The following is an 18,000-nucleotide window of genomic DNA, read 5'->3' on the forward strand; positions in this document are numbered from 1 at the left end:
GCTGCCCATAATGCACCGCTCCCAATCGCACTGCAATTGCCCAAATGTGGCCACGACAGTGAGCTAGGCAGCTGTCAGCATGGACAGACTGCAGCACTTTCCCTACTCAGCTGCATGAAGTCAGGTTTAACTCACAGCACTGTACATCTGCAAGTGTAGCCAAGGCCACAGATATTAGCCCAAGATTAGTTACTAAAGCATTAGAACTGGCACATGTAGAACTAGCTGAGAATTCACATACTCAGTGGAGAAGTGTCTATCACAAAAGTGACAGATTTCCCCCTTTATTGCAGTCTCAGAGCTAGGCCAAGGACTGAACTGGCTGTGGAGACTGAACTCCCCTTCTTATTCCAATTTCTCCAGGGCAGAGTTGAGGTAGTGGCAGGAATTTAGGGAAGCCTGCATTGTACTTCTGAATGGATGATTACTTTAGGGTCCAGCTGTCAAGGCAGTGTTGCTGCCAACAGCAGCACAGAAGTAATGTTATCAGTTTTGCAACTCCCCCTTCCATAATCTTGTGACCTCCCCACAACTCCTTTATGGGTCAGGACCCCTACAATTACACCACAATGAAATTTCAGATTTACATAGCTGAAATCATGAAATTTACTATTTTAAAAATCCTATGACTGTGAAAATGACCAAAATAGATCATAAACTTGGTAGGGCCCAATTCCTTCAGCTGAGGGGAGACTGGAAACTTATGTTCAAAGTAACCCTTTTCTAGCTTTTATAGATACATGGAGTGTTTATTTCTACCAATCCCATGCAGAGGTTTTTTTTAGTAGTGTTATAAGTGAATAGATTTATAATTAGATCAGCACTGGCTGACACAAAAAATGCAGGAGGCCAATAGTCAGGTTCTTGCTATACCAAGCCTCTAGACTTCCTGTGGAGAAGCTCATGTACATAGCAAGTGATCACATAAAACAGGAACCATAAGATGGCTATTAGCTTTCAAAATCTTATATTTAAACTTCCTGGAGAATATTTACAAAATATGTAACAGATGGAAAGGGAAATATTTAACACTAAGAAGGGAAAAACAAAACATTTCAAGACAGACTGCAACTAGAGAATCTCTTTACCAGCAATATGGGACTGAGGTTTCTTTCAAACAAAACATAGAACATGTCCTCAGAGTGGCTTTAATCCCAATTACCATTCAAAAATAGTAAAGCAGTAGGATATGCAGCAGTTAAGTAGCTGGCATTCAACTAACTAGCCTGCTAATGGGTGACGCTGATTTAAGAGTACACAGCTTAGAGTGGATTTATCTGGTGATGAATAAAGATGTACTCTGCAAGGCGTGTGTATAGGGCTCAGTAAGCATTACATTTTACAGTGCTTAAAAGGGATTCTCTCCAATAAACTGAATCCAGTCTAGTGGCTGTCATGCCTCATTCCTGAAGACTTTTCTTCTAACCCTTGCATGTTTGGAGGAAAGGTGAAGCCCACAGCAGGAAATCATTCTTCAATCTTTGTAGACCTTTTATTCCTGATTAACTATAGGCTAGCACCTCCTGTGTTGCACAATTTCCAGGTGCTGCACTAATACTCAAGCTCTCTTTTTGTTTTTATTCTCTGGAGGCAGCGTGGGAGCATTCCCAATGTCCACAGTGATGTTGGTATAAAGAGGGTGCTTCTTTCTTGAAAGGAGTTTGAACTCTACAGAATTCATTCCATCATCCTTCCATGTTTTTCTGGTGTTATGCAGTGGAGCAGGCCTGAAGGGAGGAGAATACCTGTAGTTAGATAAAAGGACAGTAGGGGGAGACTAAGGGACGTTCCCATCTTTGTCCAGTCAGTTACAACTCTTGAAAAATACACAACACTCTATATGTGACTATGATTAAGTAGCTTAATCAGAGAGAAGAGGTGCACTTTCAGGTAACACTTGAAGTAAGATGTAGACAGGCAGATAGGGAAGCTGTTCCAGGTGACAGCAGCTTTATAGGTAAAGCCTGTTCCACCAAATGACCTCAGATTGTTCCTTCGCACAAAGGAAACCTGTTCTAGACAAGCAGAAAGAGCAGAGACATGCTGTGAGGTGCAGGAGACTGGAGTAATCGTAGGTGTTTATAAACGAGGACCATTTGGAACTAGAGCCTGAAATGAATGGGGAGGACCAGTGGCATGTGTGAGTACAAGGATGATGTGGCAATGGCAATCTGTATATATGAAAAGGCAGTGGCAGCACCACACTGCACATGTTGGAACATGGAGAGATGGGACCTGAGGAGGCAAAGGTGGCAATGAGGATTTCAGAGGTAGAATGGAAATGCAGATGGCTTATATTGACTTGTGAAACACATGAGAGAAGCTGTTAAGGAGCTAAGCCTTAAGGATAAGGCAAGTGGGAGAGCTGAAATGCCAATGTAGACAGCCTCCACCCCACCAGATAACACCTTCTTCCAGCTCTTGGTATGCAAGTAGGTCCTCAGGGATTTAAATTAGAGGTTCCACCTTACCCATATCTGCTGAATTCAGTGCTCCGATTTCACATTTTTAATGGGTCTGCATACAGCTTAGTTTGTCTACTGCTACCATAATACTTTGTTATATAAAAATCTTGACATTTATTTTGTCCAAGATGTACATAGAAATCTTGAGAGGAGGGAAGACATAAGAGAACAAGCTTCAATGTTTCTAAGATACCTTGAGATTACTAGTTTGGAAGTGGTCTTGGTTCTTCATATGAAGAATTTGATGACTATTTAGAATTCATATTTTTAATAAACTATTACTGTAGTGTCTGGAGCCCTAATCATGGGCCAGGACTCTGTACAAAACTCTTGCTAGCAACTGCCAATCAAAAGAATGAGCTTACCAATAAGGACTTCAAACAATGTGATGAACTAGTATTAAAGCATCTACACTTTAAAAATATAACCAACAAAAGAAAGTAAGGTTCAGTTGTAACTGGCTTTTGACCAAACAATATTGCTGATATCACAAATGTTCTTTTGTCCATGAGTCCCCAGGCCACCAGCAGGACTGCAGGAATTTAAGTTGTAATCAAAACAAATCAAGCAAATGCTTCCACCCGGTGAATCTCCTAAACTCTGTGCTGAACAAAGCCAGAGATAGTTTCTTTAAATAGCAGCATTTAAAAGCAGGATGGTAAAAGGGACAGTCCAAGAAGCTGCTTTCTGCCCTGCATGAGGAGGAAGTTGATAGCACTCAGTCAGCAGGCTCTACAGACCAGGGATGGCCACACTGGAATTAGGACAAGTGAGGACAGGGCCCTCCTACAATAGTTACCTTATTGGGTACTCTTCACTCCCTTTGTGTTGCTCAAGATCCATCATTTTGTAACGTCCAAGATGAATAGGGGTCCTGACTATTTTCATTCCTGCTAACTGAATCCTTTAAAATGAAGACAGAGCAAAATCTGGGTTTATACACAAGAATGCCAGCTCTAAGCTACACAAAGTACAGAGATGTTTCCTGGCAGAAACACAGTAAAACAAAAACAAAAACAAACAAACAAAAAACAAAAAAAGAAAAAAACCACACCACACCACACCCCACACACACACACACACGGGCTGAAAAGACAGTACTTCAAAATCAAGAAGAGGAAGTAAGATTATGGTACTCAGTGGTACCTCCTGAATTATGGCACAATGCACCACTGACTTAACTGACACCACTCGTAGAGACTGATAGGAACACTTACTTTACCTAAAACTAGTGTGGTAGGTAAGTGTGAGCGGGGCCAGCAGCAGAACATTATGCTACCATTCAGATGAGCTAGGGCAGTAGAGTTTCAGAGGTCGTAACTGTTGTGTCTGAATACCCAGGCTAGGGAAATTTACAAAAAAGTATTACTAGTACTACTACCACTTGAAGTAAATCACTGGCAGTTCTGGATAGATCTCAAGGGCAGAAAAGGCTCCCATAGCCAGACCCATTGCTACCACCATGTTTGTTTAACTTGCTGAATATTTAGGCAGTTTAGTTTGGCAAGTTAACATCTTTGGAACTTTTTATTCAAGATCTTTCAATAAACGTTTCGTTTGAGATAAGTGCTAGAGGTAGATAGCAGCAAGCTGCACTGCAACATTCCTGCTCCCAAGCCCTTGGGAGAGGCCAGAATGCCAACAATATTTAAATTTAGACTAGAATTATCAAAAGAAACCCAGAAATGGTATTAATTCCTTAAAGGAGTAGGTTTTAGCATTTGGTAAAGTACCATTATCTCAACCTGGGCTGTAGCAAAAGTTTGTATGTTTGCATTCAGAAAATAAACATTACACTGCACAGAAAAATGGACACAACTGCAAAAGAGCTGAGCTAACTTTGCTGTTGAACTCTAGTCTGGTATTGCCAGACTAATTGTAGCTTTTTGTATTTAAAGTTGCATTACTAGGTTAAGGCAACAATGAAAAACCCACAAAATTAGCATAAACACCCCAAAACACGGTCTGTGCTTAATGTTAATACTTAAATGGTTCCAGTTAAGATGCTGAAGCTCATTTCTCATAGGAGGTGAACGAGAAGGATACTAATGCCGGAGATTAAGGTTTAAAACACAACTAGCTGATGCCGTTGAACCCAACTTGGCTTCATCCGTACTGACTGCAAAACCGTGGTCAGTGTTGATTGGCCAACCTAGCTCTTCAGTTGTGTTTAATATAATAAAGCTTTATAGAGAAGACAAGGCCAGCAAGGGTTCATGACATATTTCCCATTTTATTTTTGTTGTTCTACAGCATAGGTGCTCAGTCCTTTCTAAAACTCAGCTCTCTTAGGTGTCTCAAGCTGGTCACTCAAAAACTGAGGCACCCCAAATCACTGCAAACTTTTGTAAACACTGGCCTGTACGTTTGTGAACAAAGAATCATTAGTAGCCTCCACCGCCAATAGCAATGTGCCCCTCAAGTGGCTGTGGTTATCAATTATTTGTAGTACATAATTCTCACAGGATAGTGCATGGGATTTACTTTCCTTCAAGGAAGGTATGTTTTGGGGTTTACTCAGGCTAACAGTGCCCCTTGAACAGATTTATTCCTTAAAAAAAAAAAAAATGAAGTGCACAGGACTCTGGTATGGCACTTCTCACCACTGGCACCCCACTTGAGACCCATGTTGAGAGCTGAAGTAGTGCAGAAAGCATTGGGATAGGTCTCCTGTTTGTTTTTAGAAATTCAAGATGCACTATACCCTGATATTCCATTAATCAAATCGTACTTTCATTATTTTTAAAAGTAATCATGTTCCTTTAATAAGATTTCTCTGATCAAAGGAAGTAACTTAGTGTTAAACACCTAACTTTCCATTCTCAGGAGCACAATGCTTGGTAAGACTCCCAGTGTCCTTGAACAGAATGTTCCACTGAAAATTACATAACTTGTCACACTGTGCAAGAGCAGGAAATAAATGTTTTTACTGCCAGCTAAGTAGTATAATCTCTCCAACAGTTTGCCTCAATGTCCACTAGTACAGCTGTACCACTGGTGAATTACAGCTACAGTGCTTGCTAGGGTAGATGAGGCCAAAGGGTCTTTATTCTGTACTCTACAGAGCTGCATTGTGCACAGCAGCTGTAATTAAAAACTCTCTATATTCACACCCATAGTACGTCACCTTCCTAGCAACAAAACATCACATTTTGCCAACACTGATACACATGGTACTTTAAGGCTCTATGGTATGTCACTACGTGTCTGACAGTTTAAAGATAGTAACGTAAGGAATCCAGGTTCCTAGCTCCCCAAATACGGTGTACTTACTGAAACAGTCTTGCAGGTGGTAAATGCCATGTCCTGAATCCCCTCCTATTTTGAAATCTAAAGCTTCCCTTAAAATCCCCTAGGTTTTCTACTTTGTCAGCCTAGTATTCTCTCCTATGGAATGATTAATTTCAGTGAGAGTCAACTATCGGGTCACTAGTGGTTTATACAGCTCTTGGAAGAACCCCAGAGACAGCATAGGGGTATTCAATGCAACATTATCTAGCTCCTGAAGCCCAAACTATCTGAAGAAAGCTAACCTCCTACTGTACAAAAAAGTGATACTTTAAACAATATTAGATCTAACATGCCCGGACCATCAATTCTGAATGTAATGTCTCCAGAACTGAACTCTGGAAGGATGCAGATACATTGGAGAGGGTTCAGAGAAGAGCCACCAGAATCATTAAAGGATTACAAAACATGCCTTACAGTGATAGATTGAGCTCTTTGAGCCTAACCTATTTATAGCTTAACTTTAAGGGGTGACTATTAGTCTGTAAGTAAGTATCTACATGGGGAACAAATATTTAATAGGCTCTTCAATCTAGCAGAGAAAGTATAACTGTCTTGTTTCAACTTCCAGACATTGGATTAATTTGGACTGGAAATAAAGTGTAAATTGTTAATGGTGAGAGTAATTAACCATTGGAGCAATTTACTAAGTGTTGTGGTGGAGTCTACATCACTGACAATTTTTAAATCGAGATTGGATTTTTTTCTAAAAGATATGGTCTAGGACAGGTGTTCTCAGCCTTTTTCTTTCTGAGCTCCCCCCCCCCCCCCCCCCCGCCCCTCAGAACATGCTATAAAAACTCCACAGCACACCTGTGCCATAAAAAATGTTCTTCTGCATATCCAGTAGATTAAAAGCCAGGGCTAGCATTAGGGGATAAAAAGCTGGGCAACTGCCCAGGGCCCCATGCCACAGGGGACTTCGCAAAGCTAAGCTGGCTTCATCCCCAGGCAGTGGGGCTCGGGCCTCGGCTTTTTTCCCTGGGCCCCAGTGACTCTAGTGCCAGCCCTGCTCTCTGATTTATTTCTGGTTGAGAACCACTGATCTAGGAATTATTTTGGGGAAGTTCTGTGGCTTGTATTAAGTAGGAGGTCAGACGAGATGATCATAATGGCCCCTTCTGGCCTTGGAATCTATGAATCATAGCACTATATACAATTAAAGTTGTCCAGAACCTATTAGCTCTTTTATAGGGCTAATGGAGACCACACAATATGTTGTTACTTTAGACCTTTATTTAGTTCTCTTTTAAATGGCCCAGTTCTATCCATTAGTACCTTGCAGCAATGTCATCGTCTTCACCACGACTGCCCCAGTAGGTGTTTGGAAACCCATTTATCTTCATGTAATGCTCTGGAGTCAAAGCAGAGACACCTCCAAAAAAGGACCAATATGGCAAACTGGAGAAGAGAAGAGCAAATTGTCAAAACTGAGTTTGCATCAGGCACTTGACAAACTGTTTTACACTAGTGATGAGTCACATGCACGTTGGTCTCAGCTTATTGTACTTGTATTGCACAAGAAGCTGGATGATAGTTTTCATGATAGTTACGTGGCAAGTGTATTGAACTAAAAAGATAACTTTCTACAGGTTTTCGTCACTGACTAAATGGGATATTAAGACTTCAGTGCAGAAGATCAGACTGGTAAATTCAACTGAGATTCCTTCTAACCAGCAAAATTCAGAGAATAACTGTTCTGTAACTCGGGCATTTTTTCCCCAGTGTGAGGGAAATACTGTACTCTGCTCACAGAAGAAGGAAAGAAAATAATTAGCCATCAATCACTGGAAGATGCATTTCAGTTTGCTTTCAATTGCTGCTGAAGGCAAAAGGGGCCTCAAAGGACTGGGTTTGTCCTGGTGTGTCATAAAATGATCCATGATAATTCTATCGCTGCGGAGGAGGGAAGCCATAGCTGTTGAAAGTGATGTAGAATCCGATTTCATCAACATCTCAAAGACAGCTCAGTGTTCAGATCCCTACTCAGCAGCACTATCATGTAATATTTACAATGAGGAGTCCAGTGGCACCTTAAAGACTAAGATTTATTTGGGCATAAGCTTTCGTGGGTAAAAATCCCCACTTCTTCAGATGCATGGAGTGAAAATTACAGATACAGGCATAAATATATTGGCACATGAAGAGAAGGGAATTACCTTACAAGAGGAGAACCAGTGTTGACCAGGCCAATTCAGTCAGGGTGGATGTGGTCCACTCCCAATAATTGATGAGGAGGTGTCAATACCAAGAGGGGGAAAATTGCTTTTGTAGTGAGCCAGCCACTCCCAGTCCCTATTCAAGCCCAAATTAATGGGGTTAAGTTTGCAAATGAGCAAAAATCATGTCATATTTGTGCTGTTTAATGCTCTCCATCTTGCATCTTAGGGAAGAAGAGAACAAAAACCTTTCAGTTTCAATATGGGTGCATGGGGGAAGAGCAGCAGGAATCATTTGACTAGCTACTCTGACACATGTCCCTTCCTGCAACAGCCACCCAGGTGGGAATACATTGAGGTAACATCCTTCAGTGTCCAGTCCTAGGCTATACTATATGTTCCATGAAAAGGAACTGCTGATAAGATCATGAAAAGTGTCCATCCCAAATGCAGACCCTTACCTGTACTGGAATTTGTCTATGGCACTGGCAATGTGTTTGGGGTAGTATTCATCACAGACGTAGAGGTTATAATCATTTTCAGGAATGAGGTCCACGTCATGCAGGAGCAGACAGTCCCAGTCCTCATCCTTCATGGCTTCCCGGACACCAACATTAAGGAGCTTGGCTCGGTTAAAAGTAGCATTCCCAGCCTGGAAAAGAAAACATGTAGTTTACTCATCAACTCCTGGAATGGCTTCAAGGATCTAAGGCTGCTCACACTGAAGTCAATGGCAAAACTCCCATGGATTTCAATTTGAGTGAGACTGGAACCAAGTGATGCTGGGAAAAGTTTTCAGAAATCTCTTAGATGCGTTTGAAAATTTGACCTACTGCCTTAGCAACTCTATGAACTTTGGGAAGTTGGAAGTCTTTTGCACATAGACAAAGAAAAAGGATTCTAATCTCTGTAACAGACTAATGTAGATCTTCAACTATACTTCCCTGCACACAGAGATTATGTCCTCATCCCTCTTTAGAAAGAAGCCAGAAATCAGAACACATATCCTGGTTACATGCAATTGAAAAAGACACTCCCCTTCCTAACTAGCCATCAGTTTTCACCACTAGTTAATTTCCCCCCTCTGGGGATCCTTCACAACACCAGAACTCATCAGTTACACCAACTGTTTGGCCTATGTAGGTGTGACCCAGAGCAGGATCAAATCAGAGTTTGGATCTCACTCCAGTTAGACAGTAAGGATACCCAGTTCCACTCTGGCACCTCCTTCTGACTGACTCAGAAGCTGCTCCAATAAACTTGAGAGGAGCCATATTCAGTCCTCTTTCAAAGGAAAGATCACCCCCCCCTTTAAGTTTAAATTTGTCCCTCCCAAAAACAAACATGGAACAGTATCTTAGCACTAGATACAACAACAAGCGCTTTAGACATACAAATTATGTGCCACTGTACATTCACAAACTCCGTATTTCTCATGGGGGGAATTGTGTGTCTACTTTTCCATTCACAGTCAAACCATTCCTTAACTGGAAACCTCAGCAGCAGTGATAGACACACATCGTTTTGATTTACCTGGTGAATCAAGTAGATGCCGTAGTGAAGCTGTTGGCGCTGCAGGAAGGGATGAAGATAATAGAGAAGGTGTCGCAGATGCTTCTCCTGGTTCTTGTGTGGTACAATGATGGCTGATTTGTAGCGAGCCAGGCAGTGAGGAGGGCTGTAGCGGCCTCCAAACCGAACAAAGGGATTTTTTTTTATTATCATTCTTTCACTGGGGAATGCATTAAAGGTGATGGTTAATGGACCAACTGTAAGAACGAGGGAAGGGGAAAAAAAAAAAAAAAAAAAGTGAAAATTTGGTGAATGACGTTGAGCCAAATCACTGTTCGAATCCATCAGAATAAAGCTTGAAACACTTGAGCTATACCCAACAGGGAGCAGTATAGTGGAGCATCTGTCACACTATGGGTTCGAATCTACAAGGGAAGCCTTTCAGTGGGCTGATCCACACTCTTGTTCTTCTGACATTTGGTCTTCTCTTCTAGTGTGGGTGAAGAACCAGACTCCTGTGAAGTACATTGTGTAAGCAGACCACAAGGGTGTCTTGATAAAAGGCAAGGTATTTATCATTGCAGGATGGTTGTTTCTCCAACTACTCTTCTACAATCAAATCTGCCTTCTTTACTACCGTTTCCCATTTATGTATCAATGCCTCATTTCAGGTAAGGGATCAAGGACGAAGTGGTCTGGAGGAATTGTGGTGACTACAAAGAAACTATTTTGGAGAAAACAGAACTTAAAGGGAGCAGGGGCACTTTCTCTCACTGCAGCCCATGCCGCCCAAAGGTAAGTTCCCCTTCTGTTCTAAGGGCAATCTGATATTATTTAGCAGTAGGTGGAATATTTCCTACTTTGAGCGTTCACAGCCAGGTCTCAGTCCATTCTGTTATGAACACGGGCTCTGCCACCTTCTTAGTGTCAGGAAATCAGATCCTTGCTACCCTACAGTTTATTTTGGCAGCTTCTTTTCCCCTCCTGCACCACTTTTCCCCCCCACTCTTGATGAAACCCAAACCTTTCTCAAGTATTAAAAATAATAATAATAAAGGAACCAGATGTCTAACTAATGAAGAACTCTGATTTTTGACTGCTACCAAGAATTTTCCTAACCAACTGCTCCCATGTTTGCTTACTTGCAACAAACAGAATGGCTGTTCTTCAGGGAACTATGCTATGGGGGAAGAGCTCTAGATCATACCTACCATGGCTAGGTGACTACTATGATTGTATTATCTGCTTCTATGGAACTCTCAGCTTCTGTCTTTAAAAACAAAAACACTTTATTCCACTGTTTTTAATCTGGACATTTCTATTATACTGTTTTTATATTTAAAATGAAAAGTTAAAGTAACTGTTTTCATATGCAAGTACTAACTATTGCTCCAGTGTCAGTTGGCGTTTGTCTAAGAGATACTAACAAAATGTACTTCTATTCAGATTCAGCTGCATTTATGGGAGTCACTACAACAAAGGGTATGAGGTTTTTTTGTTTTTTTAAAGAGATGGTGTTTCTTTCAGTATAAATCAGGGCCCTGCATACTGCAGGACCAAATTCAGTAGCGCCAATCTGTAAATTCCACAACAGCAACTTCTGCTTTCTAAAAATCAATCTTAATTTATTCTACTGCCATGCAATATTCTTACATTTTTGTTCTCCCACCCCCACTGGTCATAGATGAATTTTGGAAGCGTTTTCCAACCATGATTATTTTAAGAGGATAAAGTTAGTTGTCATGCTTTCCTGGCCACGTGGCTCCTCAGCTCCTATGTTGTTGTCCAAACAACCTAGCTCAGAACCTGCTTCTCTCCCTGCCACACACAGGGAGAAAAAACAAGCTTCCTTTCAAGCTGCTTCTATGGCTCGTATCCCTAAGGACTTCTGGCTCCCCCACATAGGGTGACCAGATGTCCCGATTTTAGGGTCTTTTTCTTATATAGGCTCCTATTACCCCCCCACACACACACACACCTCCTGTCCCAATTTTTCACACTTGCTGTCTGGTCACCCTACCGCCACACTCCCTGGCTGCAAGCTGGGCTTCAGGTCTGGTTCCCTAACCCGAGCCTCCTGGCTCCATGGAACAGTATAGGGAGCAAGCACTATAATGCAATGAACTCCCTCTTGTGGGGAAAATAAAAGGCAGCTGCATACAGATCTCTGCAGAGCAAGTAGACAGAAAAGTCATCGGTGCCCAACAGGGAGTAAAATAGCAAATTTCAGGGCAGAAGTACTGAAAAATGCTCTATTCCAGAGTCCACAGTTAAAATGAATGGATCAGTATTTCAGCTCTCTGAACACTTGTGCAGACAGCACTTCATCAATTTACATTTTCAAAGTTCTCTCTACAACCATGAGTGCTATAAACAATATTTTATTTTTCAATTAACACAGATTCTGGAGCACAATTCCACGGCAAGCTCTGCTGCCACGGAAGACAGGGGCCCTGAGCACAGTGCACTCTTGTACTGTAGCGGGAATTAAGATGCCCTTGCCACTATTGTTCATTCTCTCTCAGAAGACACTATTTACATAAAGACTGTGCTTCCAACCTGTGCTCCCTTGACCACCACTGGCTGACAGAATGTAACAAAGGCAAACAGCGAGGAGTTAAGGTAGGAGAGCTTCTCTTGAATCATATTACTTACGAAATGATTTGCAGAGAAAAAAGGTTAGAGTTCTACTGAATCAAAAAATATAAAGTGTTGTTTCCCCAAAGCTTCCTGAGTCGTTGCTCTGCATCTATAACATTACATGGAAAAGAATCTTTTAACCATGTTTAGAGACGTATAATTGTCAACCAGAACAGGAAGCTTCTAGCTGCATATATAAAAACTACAGCCCCCCCCCCCACACTCCCCCAATCCATCCCTTTAGCTCATCAACACCACTGCAGGACATGTTCTCAGCCTGCTTTACTTATTAGGCAATGCATTCAAACGGACAGGGTTTTGCTGGTTTTGGCTGAATCTAATTCATTTCAAGAAGGGAAATGTGAGACCTTTCAGACCTCGAGTGTGCACACCTTAGGATCAGATGACCTTACAACGGTCCTCTTGGTACATACTTAATCTGGTATAATTGGGTGCAACACCATTGACTTCAACAGAAGTTTTGCATCAGCAAGACCCGTATGATTCAGCCTATCAAAAGAGAACTTAAATAATTAGGTGTAAGCACTACCTTGAATGGAAACAGCTTGTCCTCATGGGGAAATTTGTTGGTAGAACTATATCAGTATGATTATATCACTATAGTTATACCGGTGTAACTCCCCATGTGGACTCCCTGAATCCAGAGTAAGAGTGTTCACATGTGCAGTTACATTAGCGTACTGTAGGGTGACTACCTGTCCTGAATTGGATGGGACAGTCCCAAAATGCAGAGTTCAAGTCCCTGTGTGAATGACTCCAGGACAGCACAGTGTCCTGGATTCCCTGCGCTGTCGCTCCACAGCTGCGTCAACCTCTTCCTGGTGTGTGTGTGTGTGTGTGTGTGTGTGTGTGTGTGTGTGTGTGTGTGTGTGTGTGTGTGTGTGTGTGTGTGTGTGGCGGGGGGGGGGGGGGAGGAGGAGAGAGAGACGGATGACTGAGGTGGGCTTTAGTCCTCCCTCGCCATGAGCCACCCCGCCCTCCAGCAGCCAGAGCCAGGCAGTAGTAAGAGCTACTCAGGGAGCCCAGGCTGCTGTGGGAAGCTCCTGACCCTCCACCTGTTCAGGGCGGGGTGCCTGAGACCACGACAGATGGGGCTCCCTGGGTGGCTCTTACTACCGCCTGACTCTGGCTTGGCCTGGGCCATGGAGGCAGACAGAGCTCCTGCATGTGTCCCAATTTTGCCTTTTGAAAAGGTGGTTACTCTTGCACACTGGTACATCACCGGTTAGGTCACTACACTGGTACAATTATTCTGGTAGTTTTGCCAGTACACTTCCCTATGTAGACAAGCCCACATTGTTTAGATGAAGAAATAAGAAGCAGTAAAGGAGTATTAGCTTAAGCACCAAATCCTAATGATGGAGGATGGGCCCAATCCAGAAGCATGTCCAGGCCAAGCCTCTCAACTGCAGCTAAAGGCTTAAACCCTATTCATAGAAATGCCCTTGCCTATTTCCCCCCCTTTAAATACAAACAAAAGTATGATCCCTAATAGAAAAAGTATCAGATTGACAAGACTGCAGGGACCACTCACTAGTACCACAGCAGATGGTCATGCTCCCAAGAGGGGTATGCCAGATGGGAGTAAGAAGGAGGGACTATTCTCAAAGACATTGGACCAAGTTTGCTCCTGGTATAAACCCATTTAATTCAGCAGATACATGAGGGAGGAATTTGACCTATCAAGTTTTCCAGAGCTAATCTAATCATTCACACAACGACAAAGTGGATATTGCTGAAAAATTCCTTGCTGAAAATCTTTCAGAAACAAGCTTCTGCCACAAGCAAAAGATGAACTAGAAGAGGCAATGCACTGAACCACATTGCTTCCAGTAGATATTACAAGCAAGGTGCAAAACCACAGGATTTTGCAGTTAAATGATAAATAGATTGAATCAGTTTGACTGGGCTCAAGTTGAGCATACAACTGTAGGTTTGTATTGACAAAAAAGAGAAATAGGCTTTTGCTTACACAATCTTCAAGATGGAAATAGTTACTTGTTCCGTATGGTAATGAAGACACTGAACATTTACCACACACATAAATGGAGAAAGGGCTGCACTTCACAGAAGGCCTAATCCAAAGCCCATGGGTATGGGAGTCTTTCCATTGACCTTAGAGGGATTTGGATCAGGCCCAAAGTGACCCGTTACCAGTCTCCAATTTGGAGCTTCAAGAATTACATTTGAAGTCTTATTTAATGGAGACTATGAAATAAGAATTGGAAGGACAGGTATTTAGTCCATATGTGACGTTTTTAATTGCAATGGGACTCGAGAGAGGTTTTTATTAATAAATAATTTGTATATCTATTTTAGTTCTAAGGAGGAGAAGAGTAAATGCCTTTTACAGTAACATACATTTAAAAGACTTCACTTGGATGAGGTTTGAACACAATAGATCATGAGTATCTAGAGAAAAGAATTTCTTTTTATGCCCTAAAAAAGTGTTATTGGTTAGAAAGTTAGTAAACTAAAGCAGAATCTTATTTCTCACACTGCAAGTGTTCCAACTCCTCACAAGGTTGCTTTTTGCAGTGTAATGATGTTTCAAATGCACAATTCTAGTTTCCTCTAGAGGTTTCCATAAATGCTAATTACTCTAGAGTATTTAATCTACTTAAACTCCATCTTTAATCTGCTCTCATTTTGGCAGCTCCATATAAAACATTCTCTGATGGCTGAAAAGCAAGTTGTACAGTGCTCACCATTTGTTTGTTTGGAGGTTAAAGATAAAGTAAAGCCTCCTATTTAAAGAAAGCCTTTTAAGAGGCGGATTTTTGTTAGTGTTTGCTGAAAGGGGGTGCAAGCATCCCATTCACTAGTTTACAACTTGGGTCATAGTAAGACTTTTTGGTCACTATCCATCCAGGCCCTCTTTAGAGCTCACGGATTCACTTATCTGCTCTGGACTGAGTCTACATCTCAAGAAACAATAACTGGCATCTGTGCCAATAGTCTCACAGACAATTATTTCAATAGCCATGAGGAGAGTTGCCCACAGAAGTGGCTGTGGGTCATACAAGCAAGACAACATGAGTGAGAAGCCACGCACATAGCCACCACACTTCCTGTTTATTTCATTTAATCTCAGTGACAGAGAGAGAAACAAAAGGATGATCAAATATTGTTATAAAGCCTGTAGAGCTAGTCTAAATGCCCACCCGGATTAGTAAATACATGTTTTCTAACTAAACCAGGCAACTGTTCTAAACAGCTGTGTTGTGCCCACACATTAGCTTTTTTTAAACAAACACAATTATGTGTGAAGCAAGGTTGCGTACCCCTCTTACCATGCTGTTTGATCACATTTGTGTCACTTCATCTCAGAATATTAGGGTGACCAGATGTCCCGATTTTATAGGGACAGTCCCGATTTTTGGGTCTTTTATAAGCTATTACCCCCGCACCCTTTGTCCCGATTTTTCACACTTGCTGTCTGGTCACCCTACAGACTATCTGGGCAGCTATCATATAGTGCCTCAGCAATAGCTATTATACATGAAAGACATACACAGATTATAGCATTTGAAGCACGGGGGCAATAGACTGTAAGGTGCTCTACCACAGAGAGCTTGGAGGAGGGAGGACTGGCTGAACTGGTTACACGGCAGTTAGGAAATGTAAAAACGTTTCCAGATTGAAACATGTTGTGATGTAGCTGAATCAATACTACCAACAAGTTCTAATGTAGACTAAACACAGTTTATTTTTTAAAACCACTGTGTCATCTAGCCCTTCTTAAAGCTCTATCTGATTGCAAAATTACCTGTGTTCAATCAGGCAGAGCTCTGAGAAAAGCCAGACAACACCAGTAAATATAGCATAGCGCCCAATCTGCACTATAGCTTGTACTGCAGCAGCTACAGTGCTACCTACAACATTGTTGGAAAACAGGTACGGAATTTCCTTGTGTACATAAAGGTCCAATCCAAACAGCAAAACAGCATTACAAACTGGCAATAAGAACATGGGCCAGTCAAGGCCTCTAGGAATGTAAAACACTCAGCTGCCATGGTTACTGAGTATTAACTATGTTATGTGTTGACAAAAAACAAAACAAACAAAAAACGTATTTAGTGTTTGCAACATGGCCAGATCTAACTGGTTATAAGCTCACCGTGAAGTTTAGCATAAACAGGGCCTAAGCATACACTGAACAAAAACCACCTGCACTGTTTGACTGCATCACATGCTATCTAGATTTAGGATGAAAAGGAGAGAGATTAATTTAGCCCCAAGAAAGGAAATGCTAGTAGAAGCTTCAGACATTATAGTAAATTACTGACAAACACATTTCACTTTTGTAAAGTGAAAAGTGTTATGACACTGATGCACTAGTTCAGACACTAGCAGTTTATACATACCAAATATTGGTGACTGGGCTGTGCAATATGGCATAGTTTCTTCATTAGGAGCTCGGGTGAACAAGCTGAGGTTTGTATACACATCCTGTGTTTTTGAGTAATCCAAGGGCTGAGGTGTATCTAAAAATCCTCGAAATACACTCGATGCTCCACCTCGGTACAAAATCAGGATAAATATTGCTTGAAAGACAGCTAGGAAGAGCAAAAAACAAGGATTTTCAACACGAGACAGGGACATGGTTTTAGGCCATCCACTGGAACTAGTTTTGTTGAGAGTTTAATTCTCTAGAACAACTTCACATTTTAACTTCAGGGCTACATTTGTGTAGGTAAGCATGCTTGTCCGCTTCAAAGGGCTCAGCAAAACGATTAATGTCTTTTGACTGCAGTGCATATTTCAAGCATGGTTTCGTTCAGTGCAGTCCAAAACGCTAAACTTTAGCGATCTTCTGTGCATCGCTCTTCATTCTTCCCCAACATTCAATCTGCGCAGCTAATTAGAGAAAAACAGCTTGTTACAGTAATTCCACCACAGGACGCCGGCCCGTTTCCCGACTAATTATCACCACAGTCACGCTCTGGTGTACCGGGGCCAGGCTGGCTCCGGCTTCCCCTCATCAGCCCGCCCCCTGCCACTGAAGAAAACTATTTCAAACACGGCGGCAGGCGGGGTGAGATCCCCGTTGCGGGCGAGAGCTGGCTGGCGGCAGCCAGGCCGCACAGACCCGGAGCGAGCCGCCCCTTAAGGCGAGGGGAGTTCGGGCTCGTCCCCACGCCGGGTTGCTCTCTGTGTGGACGCTCGGATTCCCCCCCATAACGCTGCCGGGTTTCACTCCGGATCCGGCTCCAGAAGAACGCGGCGCGCTGATGCCGGAATCGGAGCGTCCACACAGGCAGCAGCCGCGTGAGGAGACAGCGCCAGTCAGAGGCGAGCGGGGGAGGAGAGTCCAGCGCGGATACGCCCCCCATGCGGAGCGGCCTGCGGGGCCTTGGGGCAGCCCCCGCGGCTGCTGTTCCAGCCCCCCCGCGCTGGGTTATGGGAGGGGCCGCAGTGACCACCCCCCTCGACAGCGGCAGAGACCGGTACGAGAAGGGCCGTCTCCTGCCTCCCCTCGCGCCAGAGCGAACCCAGGAGTCCGGCGGGGGTGGGCGGCGTCACAGAAAGCCCCTCACCTACCTGCGAGCACAGCAGGCACCTCCGTTAAACCGCCAGCGCCGCCACTCGCCGCGCTGGCCACGCCCCTTCCATGGCCACGCCCACTCTGTTTAAAACCGCCCGTCTCGCTCCTGTAATTTGCATAAAATGCACCCGATCCACGCTGCCTCAAACTCGATGCGAGACCACAACGCCCAGCATGCAATGCGGCTCTTCAGGGACTACAGCTCACAGCATGCAACGTGAGCGGGGGTGGGAATTAAAATTCCCCAGTGTATGCACTGAAGACTCCCCACTCCTGTTCTACTCATATGGAGCAATGCATGCTGGGATGGGAGCTGTGGCCTTTAAGGGGTGACTCTCCAGATTGAAAGGGGAGAACCACACTTGGT

General features: G+C 43.0%; 1 protein-coding gene across 9 annotated transcripts; it reads right to left on the bottom strand.

The window, feature by feature from the left end:
• Positions 1 to 950: 950 nt before the first annotated feature.
• LOC101952944 (beta-1,4-galactosyltransferase 3-like) lies at positions 951 to 17,789 on the bottom strand. 9 transcript variants are annotated; one of them, XM_024112375.3, is made up of 7 exons: positions 17,630 to 17,789; positions 16,453 to 16,945; positions 9,446 to 9,681; positions 8,374 to 8,564; positions 7,032 to 7,154; positions 3,265 to 3,369; positions 951 to 1,745 (listed from the first exon to the last, which is right to left on the bottom strand). In XM_024112375.3, the coding sequence occupies exons 2-7, from the start codon at positions 16,688 to 16,690 to the stop codon at positions 1,559 to 1,561; spliced, it is 1,080 nt and encodes a 359-aa protein (XP_023968143.2). In that variant the 5' UTR covers positions 16,691 to 16,945; positions 17,630 to 17,789; the 3' UTR covers positions 951 to 1,558. The 9 variants fall into 9 exon arrangements, with proteins under 9 accessions (XP_023968143.2, XP_065429078.1, XP_065429091.1 ...); XM_065573006.1 differs by having other exon boundaries at positions 951 to 1,727; positions 17,630 to 17,788; XM_065573019.1 differs by having other exon boundaries at positions 951 to 1,727; positions 9,446 to 9,939; positions 17,630 to 17,788.
• Between the last annotated feature and the right edge of the window lie 211 nt (positions 17,790 to 18,000).

Source organism: Chrysemys picta, chromosome 1, assembly GCF_011386835.1.
Source record: "Chrysemys picta bellii isolate R12L10 chromosome 1, ASM1138683v2, whole genome shotgun sequence".
Classification (NCBI taxonomy): domain Eukaryota; kingdom Metazoa; phylum Chordata; order Testudines; family Emydidae; genus Chrysemys; species Chrysemys picta.

Coding starts and splice junctions, on each gene's coding strand:
- LOC101952944 (XM_024112375.3), bottom strand. CDS start 16,690: ATGTCCCTGTCTCGTGTTGAAAATCCTTGTTTTTTGCTCTTCCTAGCT. Junction 7,155..8,373: donor ATAGACAAATTCCAGTACAG/GTAAGGGTCTGC, acceptor TCTCTTCTCCAG/TTTGCCATATTGGTCCTTTT. Junction 3,370..7,031: donor GACGATGACATTGCTGCAAG/GTACTAATGGAT, acceptor TTCATTTTAAAG/GATTCAGTTAGCAGGAATGA.